This window comes from Protomyctophum parallelum, assembly GCF_964188405.1.
Source record: "Protomyctophum parallelum genome assembly, chromosome: 4".
In the NCBI taxonomy this organism is placed as follows: domain Eukaryota; kingdom Metazoa; phylum Chordata; class Actinopteri; order Myctophiformes; family Myctophidae; genus Protomyctophum; species Protomyctophum parallelum.
The window spans coordinates 8,004,134-8,025,186 of record NC_139700.1 but is presented as its reverse complement, the minus strand read 5'-3'; the positions used below and the strand labels follow the sequence as shown (position 1 = coordinate 8,025,186).

The following is a 21,053-nucleotide window of genomic DNA, read 5'->3' as shown; positions in this document are numbered from 1 at the left end:
GTGGGACTGCAATTTGAACCAATTCGGTAGAATGGCTCATATATTTTTTTTAAAGTGAGTATCTTTTTATTTTACTCTAGTTCACGATGACAGAATGATTGTGCAATAAGTGCAGGGTTTAGGGCATCGTAACTAGTCAAGGGTCCTCTCCATGAAGACATAGCAAGGTCCACGGTAGCCACATGCATTCCCTTCCTGTGGAACTAAGTAATAGTTCCATTGAACTAAGTAATAATGGAGAAAAGGCAAAAACACATTTTGGAGTGGACTACATGACATGAGAGCATCAGATCCTGCCAAGGAGCTGCATGACAGCTGTTGTGGTGCTCTGGCCAAAGATGAAAGCTCCACAGATCAAGGTCACCACACCCCACAGTGTGAGAGCAACTCTGGAGAGAGAGAGACAGAGAGAGAGGGGTCATAATGAAATATATCAAAATGTATGTCATTGATATAAAAACAATTATATAAATATAAGCCAAAACTATTACACACCTCAAATCCCAAAGCTTTCAAACCAGAGTGTACAGTTTACATTAAAAAGGCACCTAAACGATCAGAGTGGATATAATGCTAAAAGCAAGTGTGAAGAAATAAATTGTGAGCTGCCTGAGGCAGGCACACACACACACACACACACACACACACACACACACACACACACAATGCGTTTATGACACACAAACGTGCATGTTAACGGGAGAAAGGAGAGAAAAGAGCCATTTCATATTTTTATAGAAGATTATACAATATTACAAAAAAGGGGGTTTCATGTATCAGACAGCACAAGAGAGCGCATTTGAGTCCCACAATTGTCACGTTACAGGTATTTCTTCAGATGTGCAGCCTGCCTACTATTAATCAAAAACAAATAAATACATTTAAAAAATAAAAAAGACTTGCCTGGTCTTACAGGAGACTGGCTCAGACTGCATAGCAAAGATCAGACAGAGCCCTGTTTGAACACAGGTGGGGATCAATGGGATTATTTATTAAGTACAAACAAGTTGATCTTCAGTGTCTGCATCTCTAAAAAAGGTACATGTATGCCAAGTGTGTTACCTGGGAAAATAAAGATAAAAAAGGCACTGATCCCGCCGATGACACTGATGACCTTGCTGATGTCTGGTACGAATATGGCAATGAGAAGAGTCACCGTGACCCACAGGATGGTCAGCACACATCGGCTGCGGCTTTCAAACTGGTCTGTCTTTAGTCCACCCCGTCGCCGATGCCAGCTTAGCAGAGGATCCTGGATCACTGATCTAACGTTGCAGAGAATATTCACATTTAGGATTTGACAATTCTGCATGCGCCTCACTTTGTGCCGCGCTGCGAGCTTGCACAACGGTGGTCTTTTTTTTCTTCTTTTTTTTTGGCTTTCGCCTATATTTTATACTTTTTATGGAGGGACAGAGAGTAGGCTGACAGGAAATGGGGAGAGAGATGGGAGAGTGACATGCAGTAAAGGCCGTCGGGATCGGGAGTCGAACCCGCGGCACACTGCCAGACTGGATTACCAGCCAAGGTGCCTGGACCGCTGATCCATGGCCCAGGCCCACAATGGTGATTTTGACAGCAAATCATATTTAATTCACCTGAAAAGTTTTAGTGTTGGTCTAGTTTTAGTCGACCAAATAATATACAATTTTAGTCAGCTAAATCTACAGTTGATTTAGTCAATAAAAATTAAATTTGTCAGGCCTCGATGTTTCGTAATAGCAGATTTTACACTCAGGTTGCATGCTGAAAATAGCCGATATACAAGCTCACAATGCGTCGCAGCGCGATGGATTGTGAGCTTGTAGATCGGTTATTTTCAGAGAGCAAGATCCGATTGTCTAGTTTAGGCTAGTTTTTATTTGTTGACAAAATTGTCAGTATATTTAGTTTAGTCATCATGTCTTTTATTTTTGTCAGTGAAAAAAGGTTGACGAACATTTTTGGGCATAGTTTCAGTCGACAAAATCAACATCGTTGTATCTGCTATTTTCTTTACATTTTGAAACATCTTGAAAGTGTGAGAACTACTGATTTAGAAGGCATTTGCCTCAGGCAGTAACGAGTTAAAAACAAAGTAATTTCCAATCACAGAGTGACTTACCTCCCCAGCAGTACAATTATGGGATAGATGGTGATGATAGAGATTCCAAACAGTAGCCTAGCGATGAGCATTAGGACATCACCGCCGTTGTAAGACATTAAAATGTCTGCCTTCACTGCCTTTCCAAATGTCAAGTACCCATAAGCTCCTGCAAGTGAGACAGATAACAACCTGTTCATACAACTAGCAGAAAAGTTATTATGAATCATGAATATGATTAATATTGGCACACTGTGTGCCAGAGAATAGCAGCAACAGAAAACATCCTAACCAGTGAGCGAGTATATGACGAGGCAGAAGACCATGGAGAGCACGGAGATGAAGGCCCAGTGAGAGAGGCGCTGGTTCTCCATGCTGCTGTAGATGGCAATGGATGCCTCGTGGCACTGAAACACATACAAACACACCACACACCACACACACACACACACACACGATGGAAACTGTAGATAGATGGAAACTGTAGATAGATGGAAACTGTAGATAGATGGCAATCAATTTAGGCATTCAACAGAAGCTCTTAATCCAGAGCGACTTGTGAAGCAAGAACGTAGACAAGTGCTATGGGCTAAGATGGAGTCTGAAGAGGTGAGTTTTCAGACTACGGCAGAAGATTGGGAGTGAGTTCTGATAGCAACTGGAAGTTTTGTTGCCGGCTGGGACTCACTGGGTTGGATCAGACTTTGAAGATATGGAGGTGCCATACCCTTGGTTGCTTTGTAGGCCAGCATCAGTGTTTTGTACTCTGCGGGCAGCAAATGGAGGGAGCGGAGAAGGGGGGAGGAGACATGTGAGAATTTTGTCTGGTTGAAGACCAAGCGTGCTGCGGCATTCTGGATCAATTGGAGAGGCTTAAGTGCACATGCCGGTAGGCCAGTAAGTAGAGTTACAATAGTCAAGTATCCGATGCGTGGTAATAAACTGTATACTCTCTCTCTCTCACTCTCTCTCTCTGGCTCTCTCTCCCACAAACACGCTGTTAAGTTACCGCAACTAAGACTACATTTCCTGTCAATAATAAGCAGTGTAAAATGTAGTTCATTGGGAGTTAAAGGGTGACGCTTTATTGTGAAGGGCCCTGCACGGCGCAGGCAGGAAATAGAAGGTTTAAACTGGGCTGCACGTTAGAGTACTAGAGTAGATGGATTTGCTCCAGTATGTCCGCTGTCACGCTGTGTCTGTATACAGTTGTTAGCCCTGCACTGCAATCGCCTGATAAAGTTGAGTTTTGATTATTTGAACAGTCATAAACAAGACATAAAATTACCACAGGCAAAAGAGGGCAAGATAGATGGAGTAAGGTGGAATACAAACACAACAGCAGCAGCTCCATCCACATGCACTGGAGGTGAGTGAAGTCGCAATGAAAGGAATACCAAGACAACAACAGTAGCCTAATCATACAGATGGACGGACATGGCTGTCAATCTCGCCTCGGGGCCCGTGGGACCTTCCAACCGCCACTGAAGCAGAGCCAAGTTACTGTCACCACACCTACAGTATATGGAGGATACGCCCACTATGCATTCAGCGACCGGTCACCGGAGCGAGCAGGACAGTATGTCGAAGAGATCTCCAAAGTGTGGTTAACAGAGAGGGAAATGACTGAGGCTGAGCACGCAAATTGCAATAAATGTGATGCCATAGTTTCCTGCAAAGGTTGTTGCAACTTGCACCATTTGCACGTCCACATTGAGGAAACATCTCAAAATCAATATGCCTACATGAGTCCACGACTCACAAGATTAATCTAGGCACATCGTGTTTGAGAGCCTGCGGAAAGCCGTGCCCGCACTCCCCGCAGTTCCACCACAGCCGGCGGGGAACGAGGATGATGCAAGACTGGTTCACTTTCCCCAGGCTAGTTACGTTAGAAAATAAAAACTACTAACTTCTACAGAGCTTTTTATTCAAAATGTTAATGGTGTTAATTTAGAACGCCAATGACTCTACATCTTTCTGTCTGATATTTTATGAATCACGTTAACTATAGAGCCATGAATTAAATAAAAATCAATTTGTCTGCACTTATTTTTACAACTTATAAGCAATTCAACTGCTTTTGATTTGGCTCTAAATTAATTGCGCGACTTACTTTATAAACAGTTTACAGAAAAAGCACAGGAACGTATCCTACAGTTCAATACAAGGTCTGCTAAGAGGATTTTATAACCCAAGAAAGCAATATGGCTTGTTTCCATTAGGGTCCTTCATGTACCTCATGTAAGAGGATTTTATAACCCAAGAAAGCAGTATGGCTTGTTTCCATTAGGGTCCTTCATGTACCTCATGTGACTTGTATTCCAGGAAGGAAGTGAGACCACATTTGCATGACAAATTTTGGTCATGAACAATGAACAGGGCACCATGACTAAAACACCTAGAAACACATTGCACACATAAAAAAAGTGTTTATTGTGTCCTAAACATCATTAAAAAACCTTTAGGATTTAGGAAAAAACACATAATTCCAGATGTTTTGCCTTTTATGGTTATTTTTTCCCCCATTTTCAGTAGATATAATCTCTTAGTTGCAATATAGAATATCGCGATATTATCATTATCGTGAGGTACCCATATCGTACCACCCCTACTTGGAACCCAGGTATAAGGAGAGTATCCAAGGGTGCTCGGCTCATTTCCCCTTTAATGCGTTTTGAGGTGGAATGAAATGGAATCCGTTAGACAGAGTTATATTTGGTTGCATGCCAGTGCCATGCACAGAAAATAGCAGATCTAGAAGCTCACGATGCATGGTGATGCGACGCTTTGTGAGCTTGTAGATTAGCCATTTCCGTTGCGGGACACTGGTGTGCAGCCAAGTATAAATCTTCAGAGTGACAGTCGAGCACGTTACACCATCAAGGGAACGCGAAATGCAGTCTTTGGCTTAACCTGATCCCAGTCGCCGTCGCTGGAACTTTCAATCTTGCTTCCCTCCGTCTCGTTTTTGTCCATTCAACTGAGGATCTCATCAGCTTCCTTTTGAACCCACAGACTGTAATCATTTCGCCTGAGGGAGGGAACGAAGGAAGGAAGGTGTGTGGCATGGGTAGGCACACAAGTGCGCACCTGTGCGTCAATCCTTTCCACTCCCCCCCTCGTTTATTAAGTTACCGTGGTAAATTGCGAGGAAACACATGAATCAGAGTCTTTTGTTTGATCCCTCTGCTCCGTTCTAAGATGTCAAAGGAATCCAAGGGCAGCCTATATCACAGAGCACAGCAATCCCAGGCCGTGCCATCCAGCTGAACTATAGACTGGACTAGACTCACTAAATCACTCTTCTGGTCCAGGTCCCAGCAGCCTACTGACAGTACACTACACATCCTAGATCTCATTTAGATCTAGATCTTATTTATAGTGGCCATCAAGACTCGCCAATATTGACAGGAAATACAGTTTCACACCCCACACACACACACTCCCTACCGTTTGATGATGATAAACAAGTCTCGTCATTGCTGAAATCTGAAAACGTTTAAAATGTTCTACTCACTTGGAAACCAAAGCAGATGGTTGGAATCACACTAAACGTGGAGGCCCAGGAACTGATCCTACACACACACACACACACATTACAGGTGCAAATGGGTACTCGTTAAACACCACAAATACTTACACAATAATTTTGTAAGCATATATAGTTTACTTTTTTTCATATTTTGAATTTTATTTATTGTTAATGGATATTAGTTTGGCAGAGACCCACAGCATCCACTGTTTCCAATCAGGCTGACATGCAGTATGTACTGTATAGGTATCTCCTCTCTGTCCCATTGTCAAATTGAACTTCTACAACACAACATTACCACTATGTCAAGAGGAATGCAAAAATGTTAAATATCACGAGCTTATGGATAAAAGAAGTATCTAAAAGACCCAACTAAGATCTAGTACTATCCAGTACCATTCTGGTACAAATGTGTGGGACTCATTCCTTCACCAATAGCTTAGCCTTCTCCTGTGTGAAAGAGTATTCATACTTTCATATCCACAACACCTACTTAAATATCCTTTCCCTGAAACCAATCCATTTGGACACACTGACTTACCCAGTGCTATAGACAGGGGCGATGTGAACCTGCGTTGAAGGCATGGTATGATATTTGATTATGATGGCAATCGTCAGGTAGGTTGCTGCCAGAGTACCTAGAACACTTTGAGAGAGGCCATAACAAACACAAAAATTGAAATTAGAAAGCGGCGCTTATAGTGTAGCACAATTCTCCACCAGTGGACACGCCTAAACCTCCCTCCATCGGCTAACCTAGATCTTAGATCGGACAACCAGTCGGAGTTGGAAATGTGCTATAGCTATACAAATAGAACAGGCAGCCTAAGCGTGGCAAGCAGCGGCTGATTTTCTCAGTGACAGACAAAACAAACATTAAACTCTGTTCATTGTCAATGGCGTTTTTAATGTTTGTCTAGGAAAGACAAACATTAAACCTGTATATAGGAGGGGCTCAACAATATCTCCGACCCTGCCTTTGGCCTGGCTGGGTTGAGTGTGGTTTGGGGTTTGACGAGGGTTTGATAAGGTCTGGCCATATATGGAGCGTGTCTTGAGTGTACAGGGTTTGATGAGGTCTAGCCATAAATGGAGCGTGTCTTGAGTGTACAGGGTTTGATGAGGTCAGATCAACATATGGAATGTCAGAACAGGTCAGCGCCATATAGATCTAAGGGTGGCAGTGGTGGCAGTGTCGAGTGTACAGGGTTTGATGAGGTCAGATCAACATATGGAATGTCAGAACAGGTCAGCTCCATATATGGAAATCTAAGGGTGGTCGCGGGGGCAGTGGCTTGAGTGTACAGAGTTTGATGAAGGCCCAGGTAAGGCTGGGCCTTCATCTTCGGGCCAGTTGAGAACTCTAGTTTTCGCCAGGGTTTGATTCGGTCAGTGTCGTGATCTTCATATATGGAGACGGCCATATATGGAGCGTGTCACGAGGCATGACGGCCATATATGATGTTGTGACGAAGTCACTGACGGACCGACAGGTTTTGCAGGTTTTCATAGGTCACAGGGGCACCTAGGTGTGTACCTGCGTGCATGCGTGCCACTGCTGACCTGATGTATTTTTGGATGGTGATCTCTTTGGGGATGGACAGTGGAAGAATGAGAAGGACGCAGAGCAGCAGGAGAGCACAGCGCCGGTCCGTGTACCAATAGTAAGGCATCTCTGACTCCGACAACCCCGTCACCAACTCGTAGATGGAGAGACACACTGAAAGACAACACAGTCACAGAAGTTGTTTTTACTGGCGACAAGGGGCAAAATGCTTCACAGTACAGTACTGAGTACAGTACAGTACAGTACAGTACAGTACAGTACAGTACACCTTTAAAATACTTAAAACTACAGTAGGGTTGCCCCAATCCGATTACGTGATCGGAAATTGGGACATCCCCATTATCAAAATTATATCCATATCATGATATTGTCTGCATAAGTGTTCTATTAAAAATATAAAAAATATCGGGAAAAATCGGCAGATACTTCAAATCTTTCAAATACTCCAAAATCACCTGATATTTTGGACACAAGGAACTAAATGAAGGTGCGCATTCAAGAAAGAAAATAAACGTGTTCTTGTTCCTCTGCATGCGTCACTGATGAAAAGTGACGCATGCAGTACCAAAATGAAGGTCTAACCAACAGACCGAAACGTTGTTATTCCCATTAAAACATTTTAATTGCATTTGAAGACTGTGTGAAGGAGTTTTTTTCACTTTCAGTATGCTCTCGTTTGGTGTTCTCCTGCGCATATGTCGCCCTCGTTAGGTGTGCAAAATACTTTTTACAGCCTTGTATCTCGGAAATGTTCAGCCTGTCAAAGTCTCTACCCTGGCCTCTGAATCATTCAGGGTTTTCCCCTCTGAGAATGAGGCTTGTAAGTTTCATTACCACAGACCATTTGACTCGTGTCTCGTCTCGTGGCTCGGCTGTGCTGAAAATCGGTAAACAAATATGAAAATGGTGTATTTTTGAGTGGTGACACACCGTCGTCTCCTATGCACAACTATGTGTGTCTGTCCATTATGTGTGTCCGTTTCAGTACGGCAATACCCCTGGTGCAACCACTCCCTTACGGAGCTATGTGTGGCTGGCTGGCTGGGTGGGTGGGTGGGTGCCTGCCTGGGTATGAGCACGAAAACAGTATGGTTGTTTTTCACCACCTGTGCGCAACCTAACAGGCTAACACACACACAAACACACACACAAATATTAACTAATTATGATGATTTCGGGTGTGCCAGTACAGTACAGTAGAGGGTATACAGTAGAGGGACCGGCACACGGTAACTGTCATTTCTCAACCGTTTCGGACGCGAGGCGGCTCGCCGGAATCGGGCCGTCACCCTGGGTGCGTTCCTGTGGGTCTGTTTTTGAGTGGTGCAACCACTCCTACATCCAGCAATGTCCGTTTACCTGTGTGAGCACGAGTGGTGTGCACATGCGTGAAATTGGAACGAGAGAAGTATGTGACATGGCTGCCACCTGCTGGACGCAAATCCAACTTCTGACTGTCTAGGTTCGCTAAGAGCCAAAATAATAATGAAAAAATAGTTCTCAGCGACGCGGATTGATATCCATAATAAAGCTAATCTGACGGAGCAGAGAGAGAGAGAGAGAGAGAGAGAGAGAGAGAGAGGAGGGGGGAGAGAGGGGAGTTGCACCACTCGTTTATTTTATTTTATTCATCTCACATTTCACCAGCTGGTCGTCCAGGATGACCAGGAAGGCGACGGAGATCATGAAGAGGTTGAAGACGAAGCAGATCTCACACAGCTGGCCGATGGACAGCCCACACATCTCCTTCACCACCGCCTGGTACGTGCACTGGCCACTGACGGACGATGAGTATCCCAGGATGACCAGACCGCTGATCAGGAACACTAGGGAGACCTGAATGGATGGAGAAAGAAACGAGCATGAAGATAATGAGAAAGGCTCCAAGGACATGCTGTACTTTATTTGTCCCAAATGGGACATTTGGATGCAGCGAGAACAGTACGGTCCTGATCATAATTGCATGCCATTGAGAAAGATATAATGCTGTGCCTTAACCCATTTTAACCTGAGATCAGATTCTAAAAATGTCTGTTTGAAAATGACATTTTTCTGAAAAAGCTATGTTTCTGTGTCCAAGGACATGCTGTACTTTAATTGTCCCAAATGGGACATTTGGATGCAGCGAGAACAATACGGTCCTGATCATAATAGCATGCCATTGAGAAAGCTATAATGCTGTGCCTTAACCCATTTTAACCCGAGATCAGATTCTAAAAATGTCTGTTTGAAAATGACATTTTTCTGAAAAAGCTATGTTTCTGTGTCAGTCGTTCTTCTATTTTTCAAAAATAGCAGACCTACAAGCTCGTAGCGCGCGCTATGAGCTTGTAGATCTGCTATTTTGCAATAGCTAACACCAAAAGGGGTTCCCACTCAAAATGGATTAAAATCCTTTTTTCTGAATTTGCCAGTGGCAGTTGCATTACAGAGTTTACAAGTGTTCTGCATTGCTCTCATCAAACTCAACATTGTCACATCACCATTTTACACCAAAGTATAATGGATTGGGTGAAGTTATTTTCGTTTTATGTTAATATTTATTTCTTATGGCTGCAGTTACACTGATAAAACAAGAATGAAAATGTGGGGAAAGGGCATAAGGGAATATAATAAGGTGCATTATTTACAGAGACCCACTAAAAAACATTTATAATACAGAAATGTCAACCATCTGAAAAGTATGTTATTTGATGCACTCAATACGTGGTCTGGGCTACTTTTAAACAAATTATTTCATCAATGGGGCGTGACCCGTGGCACTGTTGAGGACTTATGGAAGCCCAGATTTGCTTTGATAGCAGCATTAAACTCAATAGTATTGTAGAATCTAGTGTCTCACACCTTCCCCTTGACAATAAAACATAGATTCTCTGTGGGGTTCATGACGTAAATCACCGTCAAGTTCAAGTGCACGGTCATGTGCCCGAGACGGAGATTGATAATCTCCGTCAAATTAATGCTATGAAAACTGATCGCATCGCTCTACAGCCTAGAGGCACTTGCTGACGATGGGCACATTTTATTAATGGATTAAATAGCCCCGGGCGCTCAAGGTGTTAAGCACAGTAATACCATGGCCAGTACACCAATTACTAGCAGTTTTGGCTCTGTGGGCAGGTGCCAAGTGCTGCTTTGAATTTCATGAGCAGTTTGCCATAATCATAAAGATTAAAACAAAAAAGTTTTTAAATATTTCACTTCATGCGCAGTGAATCTACTACATTCATTAACTCAATCATTACAGTCAAAAGTGCCACAGGTTAAGTATGGGTGAAGAAAAGTGAAATTAATTTGTGTTTTTATTTTATTTTTATTTCTAGAAAGAGAAAGAAAAATAAATAGGCCTGACCATCGATCTTGTTTTTTTTAAGTCGAAGCTAGTCATGAAAAGAGTAATGACCCGAATTTCAAACGACAAAGTGGCCTGGGGGAGACGCTACGGGCGAGATTAAATATTCAGTCAGTGAGTCATGAATCGTGGAGCTCAAGCACATTGCTTTGAAGGGTAGCAGATCTACAAGGTCTCAACATGTCATGCTGCAATGCGTTGTGGGCTTGTAGATCAGCTATTTCGATAATCTTTTTACAAATTAACCAAAAATTCAAGCTATTCGAATAGCAAGGGAAAAAAGAAAAACTAATAAAAGATCTACATATATAGTATATAGGTATAGTATAGTATACAGGCAGAAGAGACTAAAATGTTCTCTCTGGGAGTAACAAGGATGGATAGGATCAGGAACGACTCGAGTAAATCAGAGGGGCAGTGCATGTCAGATGTTTTGGAGATGAAGCCAGAGAGGCCAGACTGAAATGGTTTGGACACGTACAGGAGGGATAATAGTGAGTAATGAGTATATCAGTTAGAAGGATGTTGAGGTTGGAACTGCCAGGCCTAGAGGAAGACCAAAGAGAAGATTTATGGATGTAGTGAAAGAAGTTAGTTGGTGTGAGAGAAGAGGAGGCAGAGGACAGGGTGAGATGGAAGCAGATGATTCGCTGTGGCGAAAAGCCGAAAGGAAAAGACACTAAATATCAGCATATCCATCCTGTACAGTGTACACAGTATGTGTGCATGAGTATTTGACATAAGGTGCATGAACAAAGCAGCAGGTATATACTGTACATGTTATTAGACAGACATTAAGGTGCAAAAAGACTTAAATATGAGCGCGTTGTATAATGAGATTGTGGAAAGCGTATCAGAGCATTGTCAGGTTCAACTTTAACTGGTACAATGCACATGATAATATCCACAACAAAAAGCAAGAGGGTTTCTGTGCCTCAGCTCCTTCCACAATGCTGCCTGAGGAAGATCTGCCGTATATTCTGGCCCAACAAAATTTCCAACAGAGATCTCTACACAATTTCAAAGACTGGCTGCCGAGACGTGGCCACAGTCGCCTAAAATGGCTTGGACACGTACTCCGAATGCCCGCTCTTGGTGAGAACAGAAATTACAGCCCCTAATATTAAATTAGTTGGGGAAAAAAGCATTTTAGAGACACAGACTTTGCAACGTTTGGCACGGCAACTCGCTCGCCTAATGGCTCGCTTGGTGCCGTGCCTCTCGTGGCTCAAGTCCGCTTCAGCCGAGTCAGTGCAGATCGCCACAAGAATGATTGAGAGTTCTTCTATTCTACCATCCCTTTTACTGTCATATAGTTTTCAATTAATTTGGGCACTGGCCAACATATAGAAATCTATATTTCTTCAAATTCTTCACAGGGAACTTCTACCATCTTGGCACTGAAAAGATTTGTAAACAATACATTTGTATTAGGTCAACACTAACAGTGCTACAAAGATTTGTAAACAAATATTGTTGTATTATGTCAATAGTGCTAAGCTACAGTGTTGTAACTGGTAGGCTTGTGTGCACAAGCAGCCACCATACAATAATATAGAAACGTTAGCAATACAACGAAAATGTCCCCATTGACAGGGGAGTCAATTAAGGCTTTGTAGCCTATCAATCCAGGGGAACCTATAATATAAGGGATTAGTGTGAAACTGAGGAGAACATGCACTGAAAACCATGAGTGTTCAATTTGCCTCTGAGAGATTGAAGAAAAGTAAAGAAAAACAAAACTGGGGGGGTCTGAAATTAAATGAAACATTCCATCAAAATGTGAGGGCTACCTCAAATATAGCCCTAGAACGGCTCTTGTTGTTACATACAGTATGTACAGTATTTCACATACAGAGCCATAGAACACATGGGTTAATTTCAGTTCGGGTTCTAAATGGTCGGCCTAAATGTGATGAATGCTCCGTTTGTACTCACCCATTAAATTATTCCAAAGACGTGGTGTGAAAAATGGTCCTCTAGTTTTATATCCATGTCTGGACGTATTTAGTGAATTAGCTCCACTTTTTCAAGAGATGCACACGGACATCTTTCTCTCCGGGCGAGGGGGGGCCGGAATGATCGATGAACTGGTTTTACAAATACGTCCTGTTTACCGCAGACGTCATCACCAATTGACCAGGGAAACACAAAAGTTTGCGGTCACACAATTGGCAGGTGCTTTGCGATAGGTGCTGGGTAATTAATCACACCACCTGCCAATTGTGTGACTGAAAACTTTTGTGTTTCCCTGGTCAATTGGTGATGACGTCTGCGTAATACACGTTTTGTGCCAGAACTTTCACATGGATATAAAACTAGAGGACGATATTTCACTCCATGTCTTTGGAATAATTTAATGGGGGAGTACAAACGGAGCATTCATCACATTTATGCCGCACATTTTCAATTCGACCAGGACCCGGTCCAAGCCATCTATGCCTGAGATACATGAAAATTTACGAAGTATAATTAAATGATCACAGGCATTCTAGGTCTACCTCAAATAAACTCCACTGTGAACTTGGAACTTGTATACATGTTGCCCTGGCAGAGGTCAGTAATAACTTAAGGCATAGGGAAAAGGGAATATAACTTCATATCACAAACCAGTTCCACGGTGACTGCGTTGCGGACCCCTCCGGCTCTCTCGAAAGCCCAGGGGAAGTTGAGGAGTCCGGCACCCAGAGCGGACTTCAGCATGATGAATATCGCCCCCATCGAACCGAGGCGTGGGCCGTCCGGGTGGAGCGCTGGGCCTGGCTTGGCTGAAGCTGATGCAAGCAAACTGATGCTTTCTCTCGCCAACTCCTCCATGCTTCAACGGACAGACCGACCCACATACACACACACACACACACACACGCGGCGTGGTGGGTCCACTCTCCCCCGAACAAACTTTTGCACCTCGTGGGTGTGCCACACTGCAGCAGTGCGGTGAGTGCGCTCACATGGGGTTTGCTTTTTTTTTTTTTTTTTGTGAGCTAGGATTGAAAGGGGAAGTGGTGGAGTGGAGGATGACTGTCTGGAGGTGTCACCCACCTTCCTAAACCAATCATGACCAAAGCCTGGTGAGGCGAGGTTAATCATGACCCTAGCCCTGAAACATGGCTGTCATAATGATGACAGTCACGACGCACAGTTTTACGCGCGTGCTCCATTTACAACGTTAACGTCTACATTATTTCAAAAATAAAGTGCTCATCCCCTGCCCACGGATGTAACAACTTTGCTCGGATGACTATTGGCATGCGTTCCTTCCGTATTGTTCAATAAAAATCATTTTTAATCCGACCGCTGGCCAGTTTCTCAGTTTTTCACCATGCTTTCAACGACGTGACCCTATCGGTTGGGAGGTGTATTGCAAGCTGAGAAAATGGCCAGTCTTACTGTAGGCAGTGTAGGGTGTATGTTACTTGAGTTGAGTACAAAAATGTAGCCTACTGTACTGGAGTATTTCTGTTTCATGCTACTACGTTAGGCTATATTGCACTTTATATACTACACTACATGATGCACTTGACCGTTTTAGTTAAAGTTAAAGTTTTCAGATAGAGATTTGACACAAAAATGGATAATCACATTATTAAAGCTTAAACCTGTGGTTTCCATTAACCCTTTTTGGCTGTTGACATATCACAAAAAGCAGTGCATTCGTGCATGGTCACATTTGTTTCAGATGTCTAATTTATTTTTATTTTTGAGGGGCGCTATAGCCCCTCCTATGCACAGCTTTGTGTGTCTGTACCCGAGGGGGGATAGTAAGAGAGTGGCGACACGCTTTGATCTCGCCGCAAAGCTGGTGCCGGCTATGGGCTATAGTTCCAAACATTGGAACTATCCCATTGAGATAGAATGAGCACTTCCGCATTCCATTGTTACAATGGGAGTCAACGCTAAGTGTGATTGTTTTACCACTGAGCTGCTAGCTTGCTTGAGATTCTCAAGTTGAGAAATCAACTAGCCCCTCCTATACACAGGTTTTATGTTTGTCTTTAGTTCAATGTCTTTAGTTTGTTTTGTAAACGCATTGACAATGAAGGGAACATTTACGTCATAATGTGTCATTTACGTCATATTGTCTCTTTATTGTTAATGGCATTTAATGTTTGTGATTGCACCGTTTGTTTTACATCACCATTACATCACCAATTTTTCATGTGTCTATGAGGTGACAGTACTTCATTAGACACCCTGGAGTCGTTTTTATGTGCAATGGTGTATTCCCTATAGACCGATTCCGTAGCGGGTCTCATGGCCGCAGCCTACGTATTTCCTGTAGGCGGACTCGACATAGCTGCGGGAGTAAAACCCTCACCAGGCGCACCTCTTCCACTACAGTGAACGGCAGAGTGACTGATGTTAGTTTGCCTCAAACTTTACTCCTTTACCTGCTTTTTTACTAACACTAACATTACAAAGATGCCCAGAACATCGAGATGAACCTGTGTAGTTTATGGCTGCTCCAACAGTAGTGGCAACATAAAAAATAAAATAAAACGGAATGTCAAAATATCCACCGTGGTGGCTGAGGCCAGAGCCATTGAGTAATGGTTGAGACAAAGCAGTGAAAGATACATAACGCCAGTCTTACCCAATACCAAATATTTCTGTTTTATTAACACAAGGCTGCTGTACTTTATACCTCATACTTTAAATGCTTAGTATGAGGTATAAAATACAGCAGCCTTGTGTTCATAAAACAGAAAGATTGGGTATTGGGTAAGACTGAAATTATGTATCTTGCAGGATTCTTCACTGCTTTGTCTCAACCATTACTCAATGGCTCTGGTCTCAGCCATCGTGGTGGATATTAGACATTCCGTTTTATTTTATTTGTTATGTTGCCACTACTGTTGGAGCAGCCATAAACTACACAGGTTCATCTCGATGTTCTGGGCATCTTTGTAATGTTAGTGTTAGTAAAAAAGCAGGTAAAGGAGTAAAGTTTGAGGCAAACTAACATCAGTCACTCTGCCGTTCACTGTAGTGGAAGAGGTGCGCCTGGTGAGGGTTTTACCCCCGCAGCTACGTCGAGTCCGCCTATAGGAAATACGTAGGCTGCGACCATGAAACCGGTACGGAATCGGTCTATAGGGTTTCTTCCTGGAAGCTGAACCCTTGACAGTCAAACGTGCCAATGAAAAAAACAGTAATATACTGACATCACATGATCAGCCCCTCCTCTAACACCTCCCCCTTTATCATACAATTACAGCTGTATTACAGCTGCGGCTTAAGTTCAGGTGGATCACCACCCACCAGGAAAACCAGGCATACATTTTAACAAATACTGTACACCTTTTTTTTTTTTACTTCTTCCTCCTAATATAACAATAAGACCTGATGATCATGTTTTAGGGTGGGGAAAAAAATCATGGCACTCCCTCTTTAATATACTGTATTAGCGCTCCTCACTTCACACAGGTGTGATTTTTTTAGTCAAACTTTGTGTCAAACCAGAGTAATCTAGTAAGAGAGTAATGACACTCCCGTTGACTCGCAGTGTAACAATGGAATGCGGAAGTGCTCATTCTATCTCAATGGAATAGTTCCATAGGAGCAATGTTTGGAACTATTGCCCATAGGCACCCGCTTTGTGGCGAGATCAAAGCGTGTCACCACTCTTTTACTATACATTACTCTGTGTCAAACCAGAAAGAGGACCATGTCAAAGGTCGTGTCAAACCAGACAGGATCTAAATGATCCAATAGAAGAGCTGCAGGGAGACCAAATACAACCAACCAATTACATAACAAAATAACATTGTTATTCACTAAATAAAAGTCACATACTTACTTCTCACTTCTACATTGAACCTGGAACCCCGTCCCCTGCTCTAGTACTTATTCCACCTCTGCTCATTTGGTTATGGTTTCCTGCTTAACTGAAAGTCTAAATAATACAATTATTAATGCAAATTAGTAGGGATGTCCCGACTCCACATGCCCTTACACCTGTGTCAGATTTGTGGTTAGACTGGCATATTCGCCGATATGACAAATAAGGGCCAATACTTTTCCGATACCGATACAGTATCGGGACATCTCTACAAATTAGTCTAATAGTTAAATTAGCCAATAGTTCAATATTTGAAATGTTAATTGTCTTACTAAACAATAGGTAATTGCATTTAGAAGGTCTAATGAATACTTTATTAATCAGAAATGTAAACAGCACGTGGCACAGAAAGACATTAAAGCTAGGATACTTGTTTCACCAAATAATAATAATAATAATAAACTTTATTTATTTATATAGCACCTTTCATACATAAATGTAGCTCAAAGTGCTTTACAGAGCAGAGAAGATAATAAAAACAAAAGCAAAATAAAACAGTATTAAAACAGGCAAGCAGTTAAAACAATAGGACAATAACGCAGTGTCAAATCCGGAGAAGGCAGTGGTACAAAGATAAGAACAGATAAAATAAGGCAACGACATTTAAAAATAGTAATAAAAATAATAAATAAAAATAAAAGATCACTTAAAAGCTATGATGTAGAGGTGGGTCTTGAGCTGAGCTTTAAAAATGTCTACAGAGGCTGCCTGACGAAGGTACATTGGGAGCTTGTTCCATGCCGACGGCCCGTAGAAGCAAAAAGCTGCTTCCCCGTATTTTTTAGTTGCCATTTTTTTAGGCAGAGCGAGCAGGCCAGCAGTGGAAGACCTTAGGGGCCGGTTTGGGACATATTTAGGCAGGCAGTCATGTAGGTAGGAAGGTGCGAGACCATTGAGAGCTTTATAGACAAGTAAAATAATTTTAAAATCAATCCTAAAAACAACAGGAAGCCAGTGCAGTGATGCCAAAACTGGAGTAATATGTTCTCTCATCTTAGTTCTAGTTACAACTCTAGCTGCTGCATTTTGTACAAGTTGTAGTCTGTCAGTTGTTTTCTTAGGCAGTCCTGAAAAGAGCGCATTGCAGTAGTCAAGCCGAGAAAAAACAAAGGCGTGGATTAGCGTTTTTGCATCGTCCAAGGACAAATAGGCTCAAAGAGCCTGTTGTGAAGTAGCCTATAGGATCTTTGAAAGACATGAAAATGTATTAATTGTCTTAATCTACATTGGCAGCCTACGGAAAAGGCAGCCAGACCAGGAGAAGCGAATCTTCTCAGTGCTGGAAACAGTGTTTGGAATTTGATCTCTAGAATTCATAGTAATATAAAAAGATTGAGAGAGAGAGAGAGAGAGAGAGAGAGAGAGAGAGAGAGAGAGAGAGAGAGAGAGAGATATAGAGAGAGAGAAAGCAAGTGGGGGATCAGAGCAAAATCATTGATCACAGGATTTCTGCAGATTAGTGGTAGACTAAAACCACTAATAGTATTAGAGTTAGTATTTGTAACACATTAGGACATTCTGTACATGCATATATGCACATTAGTTGTGCGAGACAGAGAGACAGAGAGACAGAGAGAGACAGAGAGACAGAGAGAGACAGAGAGGCAGAGAGAGACAGAGAGAGACAGAGAGACAGAGAGAGAGAGAGAGAGACAGAGAGACAGAGAGAGACAGAGAGAGACAGAGAGACAGAGAGAGACAGAGAGACAGAGAGAGACAGAGAGAGACAGAGAGGCAGAGAGAGACAGAGAGACAGAGAGACAGAGAGAGAGAGAGACAGAGAGACAGAGAGAGACGGAGAGAGACAGAGAGACAGAGAGACAGAGAGAGACAGAGAGACAGAGAGACGGTGGAGAGGTGCAGCTAGTGGAGTAGACTGAAGGTAGGGGGGGGGGTGGTATTTCCTAGCCAACTCGCCCAACTGTCACATCCAGAAATGTCACTGAACACTGCAAGGGAGAGGCAAACTCAGAGAGCAGATTGTGGGAAGAATGGAAGGAGACTAATGAAGCAAATAGGACCCCCCTATGCCCAGCATCTGAACACAAACATTGGCTGATGATTGACTGATCACACCATAGCGATGAATGATAATTTGATTGGCTGAGCAAAGTATACGCTACACATATTGAGGATAAAAGTGATGGCAGAAAAGTGAAGATGGCAGAAAGTGACTGGCCGGAATGACAATCACACAATGATTTGTGATGATTTGATTGGCTGAGCACGGAATGTGATGTATGGTGATAGGAGCGCCCCTCACTTCATTCACACAAGTGTGATTTATTTATTTATTATTTGGACAAAAGAACTGGAAAGTCATGGGAAGGGTGAGGAGGAGGCCAGTGGTGGAAAAATAACTCACATTTGTTTTGAGTGGTGCAGCCACCTGGCTGGCTGGGTCCGTCTAAGCACGGAAATAGCATTTTTCTTTTTTACTTAAGTAAAAGCATCAATAGGCTACTGCAATGTAGAAATACTCTGTTACACGTAATAGTCAGGACTAATGTACTTAAGTAAAACTGAGGAACTAAAGTAGTGGCATCACAATGTACTGTAAAAGTAGGCCAACTCAATGTCCCATTTCAAGTTTTTAAATGTATACAAATATTTTGAAAATGGGCAATCTACAAGCTCACAATGTAGATCTGCTATTTTCAAATGGCCGAAATGTATAGGGTTGGAGTGGGTATGCTTTGTAATAATAATCAAAATCTGCAAAGTAACTAGTAAGTAAAAGTTTTCAAATAATTATAGTGGAATAAAAGCACAATATTTTCCTCTGAGATGTAGTGGGGTAGAAGTAAGTGTATTGGAAATAGGAGTAAAAGTACAAATACCTCAAAATTGTACTTAGGCTAAGTAGGCTACAGACTTAAGTAAATACTATAGATTTAGATTACGATTACGATTTAGATACTAGATTTATTAGATACTTTCCACCACTGCAAAAGATACAGATTCCAGCTGGCCAGATCAGAATGTTAGTATACTGGCCATCACCTGCAGGGATGTCAGTTTGTGACATACATGTAAGAAAGGCTACTGTCTGGAAGGGGAAGAAATGGCTATGGAAATATCACATGTAGAATAAATCATGACGTGGAGGCTTGCACTCAGAAATAAAAGTCACATTTGTAATGTTCCATCCATATATGCCTCAAGGTAACAAAATGAATGATGACAGATGTTTGGGCTATCCTCCCTTCATCACATGTAGACAATAGGTTCCAACTGCTTGGAACCAGGCGGGGGGGCTCGCAACAACCCACAGTACCCACTGTAGAATGCTCCAGTACAAAACATCTATTCAGCGACACAGCAGGCAGAGAAATTGCCAAGTATTGTCATATTGGTAATTTAGTATTCACCATAAGACCCCAGGCGAACATCTCCGTAACACACAGACACAGACACAAACGCACGCACGCACACACGCACGCACGCGCGCGCGCGCGCGCACGCACAGACAGACAGCTGGGCACATGCACTGACACGGGTGGACAGGGGTGAAAACAAGTCTCGGCCTATAAAACATCTAGTCACAGCAGTTGTAAAGGACAATGGATAAAACCTTCAAAGGGCAATAGGCTGGTTGCTATAGCGTAAGAATTGATGGCTCGTATTTGCCCATAATGTAGGTAATGTGCGCCATCAGCACAATACCTACATTATGGGTAGTGGAAGGGAATTTAAGATACGGCCAGGGGGAGATTATTTCAGATTCAGCATAAATGATGGCAGTAAAAAGTCGAATTTGCTTTTCATTTTCCCAAGGTGGTCAATCATACATCGATGTCGGTCTCCTACAGCCTAGTATGTACAGTACCTATTGTAATAGCTATGTGTCTATGCCAGAATTATCCATTACAAATCAAGGGCTAAATATGTGATATAGACTTGCACTTGTATAGCCCATCTAAAAAGAAAATCACACCCGTGTGAAGTGAGGGGTGCAAATATATTAAAGTCTAACTCATGTTGATTAGGTGATATAATGGTGATGTAAAACAAACGGTGCCAACACAAACATTAAACGGCATTAACAATAAAGAGACAATATGACGTAAACGACACATTATGACGTATATTTTCCCTTCATTACTTGCGCAAGCAGAGCGCGCAAGTATTGGAATACATAATTCCAACTGAAAGCAGGATATTAGAGAAAGTAGAACATATATGTATACATGTAAAAGATAAAAATCTATATATCATTCTTATGTACAGATCACCTAAAACAGACCTTTCAAAATTAAACACATTTCTCGAATACATGATACAGTACATATCATCTCCGACTTCTGCAATTTTGATAATAGGAGATTTCAATGAAAACCATAATACTGAGATAGAAAGAAGTATAAAGACCTACATGTCAAAATTAGGCTTTAAACAATTAAATACAAATCCAACTACAGATTACGGAAATATTTTAGATCATGTATATTTTAACAAATGTGAAAGTATTATTATAGAAATTGAAGTTAGAGACACATATTACTCTGACCATGATTTAGTATTAATATCACTATAGTCTAACATGAAATAGATTTAAAATTAAAATTACATTTTTAATTCAGTTTATATACTTTTTTTTATAAGCGTTTTTTTATAAGCGTTTACATACATAAATTAGATAGGTAGTAAATAGTTACACCTAATAATTACACA

General features: G+C 42.0%; 1 protein-coding gene across 1 annotated transcript; it reads right to left on the bottom strand.

Annotated features, from left to right (window-relative positions):
- Window positions 1–286: 286 nt before the first annotated feature.
- slc38a8a (solute carrier family 38 member 8a) lies at window positions 287–13,354 on the bottom strand (the record flags this gene model as incomplete). The annotated part of the gene is made up of 10 exons (XM_083763983.1): window positions 287–389; window positions 904–955; window positions 1,063–1,265; window positions 2,105–2,252; window positions 2,376–2,490; window positions 5,604–5,661; window positions 6,160–6,264; window positions 7,182–7,338; window positions 8,823–9,021; window positions 13,148–13,354. The coding sequence occupies 10 exons, from the start codon at window positions 13,352–13,354 to the stop codon at window positions 287–289; spliced, it is 1,347 nt and encodes a 448-aa protein (XP_083620109.1).
- Window positions 13,355–21,053: the final 7,699 nt, after the last annotated feature.